At 41.8% G+C, this 10,995-nt stretch overlaps 1 protein-coding gene across 1 annotated transcript in view; it reads right to left on the minus strand.

Moving 5' to 3' along the window:
- Positions 1 to 7,712: 7,712 nt before the first annotated feature.
- The window catches only part of ADAMTS9 (ADAM metallopeptidase with thrombospondin type 1 motif 9), a 202,727-nt gene continuing 199,444 nt past the window's right edge, over positions 7,713 to 10,995 (minus strand). Inside the window, 3 exon segments of the mRNA XM_044301141.1 lie at positions 7,713 to 8,462; positions 10,680 to 10,774; positions 10,886 to 10,990. Of these exon segments, the coding sequence (XP_044157076.1) occupies positions 10,685 to 10,774; positions 10,886 to 10,990 (195 nt within the window). The 3' untranslated portion in view covers positions 7,713 to 8,462; positions 10,680 to 10,684.

Raw genomic sequence — 10,995 nt, forward strand, 5'->3', positions numbered from 1 at the left:
ATTGACTGGAACAGGCGAGATGACTATGCAGCAACCCTCACTGCCCTAGACCACCAGGTATACTGACGTTAATCCCATCATTGCCCTAGACCACCAGGTATACTGACGTTAATCCCATCATTGCCCTAGACCACCAGGTATACTGACGTTAATCCCATCATTGCCCTAGACCACCAGGTATACTGACGTTAATCCCATCATTGCCCTAGACCACCAGATATACTGACGTTAATCCCATCATTGCCCTAGACCACCAGGTATACTGACGTTAATCCCATCATTGCCCTAGACCACCAGGTATACTGACGTTAATCCCATCATTGCCCTAGACCACCAGGTATACTGACGTTAATCCCATCATTGCCCTAGACCACCAGGTATACTGACGTTAATCCCATCATTGCCCTGGACCACCAGGTATACTGACGTTAATCCCATCATTGCCCTAGACCACCAGGTATACTGACGTTAATCCCATCATTGCCCTAGACCACCAGGTATACTGACGTTAATCCCATCATTGCCCTAGACCACCAGGTATACTGACGTTAATCCCATCATTGCCCTAGACCACCAGGTATACTGACGTTAATCCCATCATTGCCCTAGACCACCAGGTATACTGACGTTAATCCCATCATTGCCCTAGACCACCAGGTATACTGACGTTAATCCCATCATTGCCCTAGACCACCAGGGATCTGTAAGTTAAACACCTCAGTGTCCAAGACTGCCAGAGATGATGGAATTAACAACCTTACTGTCCTGAGACGGAACAGCACCCAGGTCCCTAACTGCCCCACTTATTACAAAGGTTTATTTGGGGGAACATCGACAGCTATGCACCTGATTTTTTTTTTTATCAAGTCGTTTTTATTAAGTTTGCAGTTTATAAAAAACTAAAGTAAAAATAAAAAAAATCAACCAAACGACCCCCCCCCCCCCCCCCCAGCGTCCTGTAGTGAAGTCCACTCCAGTAACACTTACCAGACTATCACTTTCGAGAGTTTCAAGCTTCCGACAATCATGTAGCCTCCCAGAGGGGAAAGAGCCCAAAAACCTATACCTTTATACTAAGAGTGAAGCGGCATGGCTGTGTTCATGGAAATATGGAATACCAGGATATGTTATAGTATTGTAGTTTTGCATTATAATAGTAGTATAGAAGGACCACGTGCCATTTTCAATTCGCCTTCTAATTAAAAGGGCTATTATAGTAGTAAACAATCCCATTTTAATATTAAAGGTGCAAGGCCTGGTTAGACCTCTGGATCGATCATCGGTATTTGATTGGTGGGAGTCTGACACCTGGGACCCTCGTGGATCAGCTGTTTGAGAAGGCAGAGGCACTCTTAGTGCCGCGGCCCTCTCACAGCTTTTTCTCGGCTATATGACGTCACATTCATCTGTCACATGGCCTAGGCACAGCTCAGCCCCATTGAAGTGACTGAGAGAAGGCCGCGGTGCTACCGTGAGTGCCAGTGCCTTCTAAAACTGCTGATCGGATGGGGTTGTGCTGACGTCACCACGCTCACTACGCGATTATGTCATCAAAGGTCCTTTTACAGGTCCCGAAAGAAGACGATGCCGGCAGCGCGAACAAGTGGATGAGGTGAGTTATGTTTTTTTTTTATTATTATTATTATATTATTTTTTAACCCTCCATTGACATTATACTTAGCATTCTGTATTCAGAATGCTATTATTTTCCATTATAACCATGTTATAAGGGAAAATAATACAATCTACAGAACACCTAACCCAAACCCGAACTTCAGTGAAGAAGTTCGGGTTCGGGTCTGGGTACCACATTCAGTTTTTTATCATGTGCGTGCAAAACGCATTGCACCCGCGCAATAAAAACTGAACAACGCAACGCAATCGTAGTCAAAACTTCCCGCAATGCACACGCGACGCATTGGGAGCAAATCCGGGATGCCTGTGTGAAAGAGGCCTAAAAGTTGCACACATCTTACAAAATTTTGACCACCTTCATGCCAGATAAAAAGCTAACACACCACGATAGAGATTTAAAAAATAATTTATTTGTTAATAGGTGAACACCAGTAAAGCTATGATCAGTGCATATTAAGTATCTAATACAATACAAAACGGATACAAAATGAGTGAACAGAAATTTGACATTTGATTTTGTATATAAAAAAAAAAAATGACAAAAACCTTTTGTGTGTAAGATAATTAGCACCGGAGATGTAGGAAGAGGTATGTACAAGACAGAATGCTTACAATAAGCACATATCAGACGTGGAGCTTCTTTGAAATTAATATAATTTATACCAACCCTTTAATTGTGTAGATACAGTGCATGAATGGAACAATACAAACCATTAGGAATATAAAACACAAAGGAATCCAATCCAACGCTGCTCATAGAAAAATATTGTTAGCCATTTCTTATATAAAACACTGACAAAACAATAATCCAAAGTTAGGTATAAAAATCTAGACTTTAAAAAACACTTAGTAGAAATTCTGACCTAATCCTTTTCAGTACTCGGCTGGATGGATGGATGGGACTAAGGATTATGGGAAGAGAAGTTTGCTGAACACTTCACCTGCATCTGCTCTACCCTCATTGTACTGTTCTGGTCCCTTCATTCTGATCGCTGTGGTCCAGAGGGTCACCTGTGACTATTGGTGGTAAGCCACCAATGGAAATTTCTGGGGAAGCCCTATAAGAAGCTTTCCAGTGTGAGGAGCTTGCATATAACATCTCATGTGTCTGCTTCTTTGACTCCCGTGCACTGATGTAATGCACAAAAAAAAAAAACTACATTTTTAGGACTCACTGGATGTGTACCCATTAGGCCTCAGCTTCAGAATGGCAATAGACTGTAATAGCCTATCTTTGTCTCTCCAGAGCAAGGGCTGATTGGCCATAGACCTTACAGGGAAATTCCCCAGTTGGCCGATGCCCAGAGGGCCGCCCAAGCCCCCATCTCTGCCGCTGGCTGTGTATATGCTAAGCTATCAGTGGTAATTACTCATATACCCAAACAGCAACATGCCCTCCTGAATTCGACTATATCCCGCATCTCACCTCCTAAGCTCCCTCCTCCATATCTTAATCAGAGACAACTGGAAGAGGAGGAGAGAAAAGGGCCTCTATTGGTGGCCACCACAGAGGGGCAGCATTTGGGGCAATATAATGTGCGGCACTGTGGTATGTGGTATTTTGTGCTATGCTATTGCTGACCCCCCCCCCCCCCTTACTTTTGTTGCCCCACTGCCTGTCAATTTAGACCCTCCTACAATATGGAGACACTTTTAGGTACTTTTTTCCAGGACCACTTTAGGTTCCCAATCCGCCCCTGCTCCAGAGTAAAACTTATGGAGGACAACAAGAGCTAGAGTGCTTGACAGAGGGGCACAACCCCTGCTTTCTGGTGAAATGTTGAGCCCAAGACTTGTAGCATACATTTAGCCAGTAGGTGTGCAGCTCTCCTATGGATTCTACATGTTGTTGCACATTTTTAACCAAGCGATGCCCAACTGGTGGTCTCAATACGTCAGTAAGACCAAAGTCTTCTATAGTTAAGAAGTTCTCGTAAAATGGACTGTTTCTAATCTTATCATCTTTTGCCTTCATGTTTAAAAAAGCCATCTTAAAGGGAACCTGTCGTTTTACCACCCTAAACTGGCACCATGCTGGAATAGATGACCTGAAGATCTTTCCAAACATATGTTTTTCCAGATGCAGCAAAAGACCTTTCATGAGTCAAGTAGGCATTCCCACAGTATGGAAGAGTCATGCTGTCCGGTGTCCAACTCCTCCAGTCTTGATTGACATCCCCCTCAGCATTTTCCTCCAAATATTGCAAATACGCCTTTGCCTTATACTCCCTGGCCCTGCACAGAACAACGAGGTGAACTGTGCCCAGCTTCGTTACTGTACACCTTACTGCACCACACAAGCCTGAGGAGTATAAGGCAATGGCACATGTGCAAGGTTTGGAGGAGCCTGGTGGTGGCTACAGTAACTGAGGGGATGTCAATAAGCACTAGAGGATCAGGGTCAGACACCGGACAGGTTCACTTGGTTTGATTGCCCATCTCATGAGGCCCAAAAGGACAGCCTGGCTACATCCCAAGAGCGTGGCCATATCCAAACCTCCACACATTTATCTTGTAGCTCACCACTAGCTGTTTATGGCTTACATGTTGTAAAGCTGTTGAAGAGCAATAATTATACAAATTAAATGGATGAAAATAATCAGAAATACTTCATTAACGATGCAAAATATATTTCAATATCTCTTTTTTGTAATATATGTAATAAATATGTAACAGATTCCATATTTTATACATTTGCATTTTTGGAATTGTTTTTGTAATAATCCATATTTGATCAAAACCAATGTACATTTTTCTTCCTGAGGCAAATAGTGATGCATTCATGTGGACCAGTCGAAGTGGATAATTAGACCTTAATACAACCTACCCTATGTTGACAGGGATGTTCACTTTCAACCCCTCCACTCGAGCCAACTAAGCTATCCGGTCTGCCTGGTACAGCGGTCTTCAACCTATGATTCTCCTGCTGTGTGTCATAGGTTGGAGACCACTGCCTCATGAGGTTTCCAGATGCTAAGTCTCTATAGTTCTATGTTAGCGGAGTCCTCCATGCAGGTACTTGCTGTAGGTGCCTCTGAAGTATCCTAAGGAGGACAGTAAGTTTACCTGATATTGGGAATGGAAGAACTGAAGGTACAAAACCCCTATTGATGTATCCTGGTAATATTAATGCTGGTGAGCAAGCCATTCATGGATAAGAACACACATGTTTAGCTGCAATTTTTATTATCTATTTCAAAAATTCTTCTGACACGTATCCATGGTTGATGAGTTGTACTATTCCCAGGCCACCTTCATGTCTTCTGGGTTTAGGTATTGAGAAGATCTAGTGGAGTCACTGTACAGTAGATATAACACAGGGATGATTCTCTCTAGACAATACCTTTGTTTTCATTTCCCCTACAGCGCCACCGCAGAGGAAATGAAGTATTACATGGTAACCACTGAAATCTATGAGTTGTCTGAGTAATGACGGAAGCAGCAGGTCCTCCAGAGAGAGAAGATCTTTGTAGCTGCTCTTCACTCCCACTAGTTGTTGTTGGTCCAAAATAAAGGGATCCTCACCTCAGAATGCCCTAATAGGGAAGTTGAAAATGTTTTTTCCAAACCAGACAATCTGTACACTCTCTAAGGACTTGTTTGCACAAACAGACCCAACCTCTCTATTTTTGTTTTTACCAAAAATTGTCTTTTGGTAATTTTTTTTTTCTCCCTCATGCTGGAATTCATCTTTGTTTTCTGTAATACAAAGATGAGATACGTGAATGAGCCCTACAAGGATGCAGGGACATAAATGGAAGACACAAAATTAGAGCTGAGGGATGAGAGCATCCCAGGCCTATGGAGAACTGACGTGAAACTCCTGGTATGGGCACCTCGAGGTCCACAACATCTCCTCATATGGAGCAAAGTTGTAGTTATCCCCTTAACCCTATATAAAGGCTTTGGTGACAGGCTCTTTTCAGTGGACGTAACAGTATCGATGGCATATAATTCATGCAGTGTATAAAAATATTTTCAACGTCATTATCATTTTCTAGAGTACATTTCTTATTGTAACCCCATAGAAGTCCAAAAAATTATATTTAAATCTTATATATTCAATAAATATTTCTAGAGATATTTTTTTTCTATAAAAGGCACCATCGTTGTTTACTTTCAGCTCATAGTGCAAATAATTCCCTTTTTTTATATATAAAATATTACATTAAACACATACAGAATTCACAATGTTATTATACAATTGACCAACTCTTAGACATGAGATATGAAGTGCTATACTTGGCATTTCCCTTGAAATGTTTCATCTAGTAAATTTCAGAAAGTACCTGTACACAAAGCGGACCTCTCATGGAATATGATGGGGGTTGATGGGACTTTGTAAATTTTTGTTCTCACTAGCCTTCTATTATTGGGTCTCACTAGTCCATCAGAGGATCTTCCGGTGCGCCCAGGCTCTTGACACCATTACGGGTACAAAGGTCCAGTAGAGGACAACCCCATTTGGAAGTGAGTTTGGGGCCAATCAGTATTTTTTTCTTAGACATTATTGATAATACGTCCTGTGTTCACAATGATGACTACAAAGTGTACAATGCAGTTAAAACTGGACGTGCACATATTCTGTAGTGGGCCCAAGGAAACCAAATCCTACACTATCCTATTGATCCATGGGTCCAGTGGATATCCAATACTTTTATATGGAAAGAAGAAAACTGTCCCTCTAGTGTCACCTATAGGTACATATTATGTGCATCAATGTCTGACCCGTTGAAGAGCCTATCAGTAGTAATAAGTTAGGGCAACTGGACTTGTATTTCTCTTAAGGATGTTTCGCTAGTCGTCTGATTGGCTTTTCAATTAGAATTCTAATTGAGAAATCCCGTTAGATGACTAGAGAAACATCTTCAAGAGAAAACCTGTCTTATTACTATTGATGTATCATGACCTGCATGAATGAGAACCTTCACAGACACGCTGAAGAGCCCTTGAACATGAATAGTGACATCAGTCAAACCAAAGACACCCCCATAGTCATGGGTCATGGCTGTTCAAAGGGTTGGACATTGACTTGCAGGATAGTTACGTATAGGTCATTTTCTTCCGCCTGGAGAGTGGAGAGCTAATTTGTATACTCTTTTTTCCCAGGGTGAATTGCTGGAAAGATTGTCTACACCAACTGGATATCTGCAAGTAGAACCAGTACTTCCCAGAGCTGTAAAGGGTACAGATAAGCACACTACTACTATTCTGGCAATGTGAATGTGATGGCATTTACCATAAAGAGGGGTCTGCTGGTGTCCATCATAAATGTAATGATTATACATGGCTCTGCACTACTAAGGCTACTTTCACACTCGCGTTTTGGGCGGATCCGTTTGTATTATCTGTAACATAGCCAGGACGGATCCGTCATATACTCCATTGAAAGTCAATGGGAGACGGATCCGTTTTCTATTGTGCCAGATTGTGTCAGAGAAAACGGATCCGTTCCTATTGACTTACATTGTGTGCCAGGACGGATCCGTTTTTGCTCAGTTTCGTCAAGCGGACAGCAAAACGCTGCAGGCAGTGTTTTGGTGTCCGTCTCCAGAGCGGAATGGTGACTGATCGGAGGAAAACTGATGCATTCTGAGCCGATACTTTTCCATTCAGAATGCATTAGGGCTGAACTGATCCGTTTTGGACCGCTTGTGAGAGCCCTGAACGAATCTCACAAACGGAAAGCCAAAACGAGAGTGTGAAAGTAGCCTTAAGATACAGGTGTCATCTGCAAGAAGCCACCATAAAAAAACAGGTCTCGAGATAATAAGGAGCACCAGAGTTGCATGGCAGTCTATATATATATATATATATATATATATTTATGTATATATCCAGAAAATCAAAGGGCAGCACTCCTAGCTTCAAGCAGTTCAGGTGCCAGTGTTATCCCCTTGGTCCTGGGGTCCAAACACAATCCAAATAAATATAACGCAGCACTCCTTGGATAAAAATGTGAAAAAATTTGATATTTATTCAACCTATGATGATAAAGGCTGTATCAACATGTGTTGAATAAATATCACATTTTTTCACTTTTTTATCCAAGGAGTGCTGCGTTATATTTATTTGGATTATATATATATATATATATATAGACCTGCTTATTACCCCAAAAATACAGTGGGTCCACCACCTTTTTACCCACATTGGAGTGCTGCCTCGTTTTTTCAAGTTGAATCTCTGAACTATCAGCCAAAGCTCTTTGGGGGAATTGCACCCAGTATCTACATCCATTTATGACAGTGCTGCCGCTGTTTCTATATATATATATATATATATATATATATATATATGAATCTATGGGTAATTGGCAGTCGGCCATCTTGACTGGCACCTGTAAGATAACTGCTGTAACAATATTTTTTCCCATAAACATTTTGTAGAAAATGCCAAGCATACACTGTTAATACTTGCGAAGCACCGGAGGCTTATTAGCCAACTAGAAAAATGATGGACAGTTAAAACCTAGTGACAACAAAGCATCACTCATGTCAATATGCTACATATGATGTAGAGCATGTAAAATGCAGTGGATGGACTGCAAAAGTGGAACGAAAAACTAAAGTAAAAAAAGCAGCCAAACCACTTCACTGATGACGGCTCCAGACACGTGAGAGGCTGGAAACACGTTCCGCAGGGGAGGGCTTACAAGAGACATTTTACATACACAAAATATTAAAATAAATAACCTCAGATAAATATTATTCTATACACCACTTGGTATACAATCTATTTACACGTGTACAAAGGGTGAGGAAGAGGTATTGCGACACGAGTCTTTATCCATCTGAACTTCTCATATCTTCTTATTTTTAAAGCACCTGTAAGAAAAAAAACCGTGCCTAAGATTAGTTTATAATTATCATGGGTTATCTAGAGTCTGTCTAGTGTTATTTCGAACACTAATAGACAAATGTCGGCTGAACCCACTGATTTTGGCGGGCTCAAGTCTACCATGTGATACGTACAAGGGCATCACGATTGTCCCCTGATGGCAGATGTTGGGGGAAAGAAGAATGAGGCACATTGGATTTCTAGATGCCCTATCCTTGTTGTCAAAGCAGATAAGTTACCACCAGAGGTTTCTGGCAGCAACTTGTTCCTCTCTTTCCACTGAGAGCCATGGGTACATATGTATGGGATGGTTGGGACAAAGAGCTGTTGGGTTGTAACGAAGGGTTGGGATGAAGAGCTGTTGGGTTGGAACAAAGGATTGGGATGAAGAGCTGTTGGGTTGTAATGAAGGGTTGGGAGGGAGAGCTGTTGGGTTGGAACAAAGGGTTGGGAGGAAGAGCTGTTGGGTTGTAACGCAGGGTTGGGAGGGAGAGCTGTTGGGTTGTAACGAAGGGTTGGGAGGGAGAGCTGTTGGGTTGTAACGAAGGGTTGGGAGGGAGAGCTGTTGGGTTGGAACAAAGGGTTGGGAGGAAGAGCTGTTGGGTTGTAACAAAGGGTTGGGAGGAAGAGCTGTTGGGTTGTAACGAAGGGTTGGGAGGAAGAGCTGTTGGCAGAATAAGCATTCAAACAATATGTATGACCATGTAGGATGCAATTGATCAATACCAGAGCTATAGCTAGGCTTTGCTTTACTTGGTACAAAAATTCTGTTTACTTCTCTAGTCCTGTATCTAAGTACCCTTGTCAAGGCCGAGTGGCTTAAACATTACGGTAATAGTGATGTTAGTCAAACCAAAGACACCCCATAGTCATGGGTCACAGCTGTTCAAAGGATTGGACATTGACTTACAGGATAGTTACGTATAGGTAATTTGTTTCCGCCTATTGATCTAGTCCTGTATCTAAGTACCCTTGTCAAGGCAGAGTGGCTTGGTGGTGTGTTCCTTGCCACCCAGAACACCTGCTCTACCAGCCAGATGAAGATTGGAAAAGAGGTCTCAGTGACAAGAGAGAAGGGCAAATGAAGCCAAAAAAATAAATATGGCTGGTTCATTTTGCACCCAAAAAGGTCTACGAACTCCCCATTTGATTTGATGTGTCGAAACATATGCACGTATTACAAGGATGGCCTTGAACCTGAATGGTCACCATGTAATACATTTCCCCCTGCAGGAAAAGCCCAGCTAGATGTGGTTGTCCTCTGCAAAGTCAGCTGTTTGTTGGGAGCTCCAGGATCAGGACTAGAGGCAATCATTTGATTTCCTGAGGGGCAGGTTTCTGAAAAGGGTTGTCTCTAATAATTGGAAAATCCAGTTACAAAATCCATATAAACCTGTTAAATTCCCTTTTAAACAGACCATATCTCAAAATAGTAAACTCAGGAGGAAACAATGTCACTTTAAGAGGAAATTGCAAATCTAAATGGTGTGAACTGCGGGAACATAGCCAGTATCATGAGAACAGTGACAAACCTGCCATATAGATGGCTAACAGCTGTTATGGAGCCTGGTAGTGCTCCTGGCAGCACTGTGAGGCACCGTGGGGGCAAATCTTGGGGGAAGGTGACTATATAAACCAGCACTAAATGATGGGACATTTAGTTGCTACCTTCACTCTCATGAATTCCACTTAAAGGGAACCTGTCACCATAATAATGCAAGGTAAGCTACATGTAGCAGATTATAGAGCAGGAGGAGCTGAGCAGATTAATATATAAAGTTGTGGAAAAAAGATTCAGTAAAACTTGTAGTTTATACATTTATATTCCTGCTCATTGTGGGTATTGAAGTCCAGGAGGCGGTCCTATCAGTGATTGACAGCTATCTCTGTATACACAGTCATAGAGGGAAGGCTGTCAATCACTGATAGGACCGCCTCCTTGACTTCAAAGCCCAGAATGAGCAGGAATTTAAAATACTGAATCCATAAAATATCCATTTATATATATAAAATATCCATATATATATATATCAGTCTGCTCAGCTCCTCCTGCTCTATAACATGCTGCCAGCAGCTCAGACACCATGTTCAATGTGACAGGTTCCCTTTAACAGAATGATCTCTTACATTCAATTCTATGGCAAAAATTGCCATTTTCTTTAGAGAGGATGTTTTTGTGGTCTCTGTGCACTACTCACCCTTACCAGTTCTATAAAAGCTGAACGCGGAGGCCTGTTGCAGAGGACGGAATACATTTCCCGCAGTAACCACCACATTTTCCTGTGACTTTGGTTCCATCCTGAAAATGAAATAGAATCCTTTTTAATTACATTTTATAATTACATTTTACTCTCCACTACTTCCAGCGCAGATAAAAACCGATTAAATAGAATAAAATGTTAGGCCTTACTAGTGATTTGGCTATTTCAGTCACTGCATAGTTGCCTTGCGACATCCATTTTGTTGCTTCTGATACAGAAAGACCGGTTCCTTTAAGGTTCATGCTAAAACGACCCTATG

Source organism: Bufo gargarizans, chromosome 7, assembly GCF_014858855.1.
Source record: "Bufo gargarizans isolate SCDJY-AF-19 chromosome 7, ASM1485885v1, whole genome shotgun sequence".
Lineage (NCBI taxonomy): Eukaryota > Metazoa > Chordata > Amphibia > Anura > Bufonidae > Bufo > Bufo gargarizans.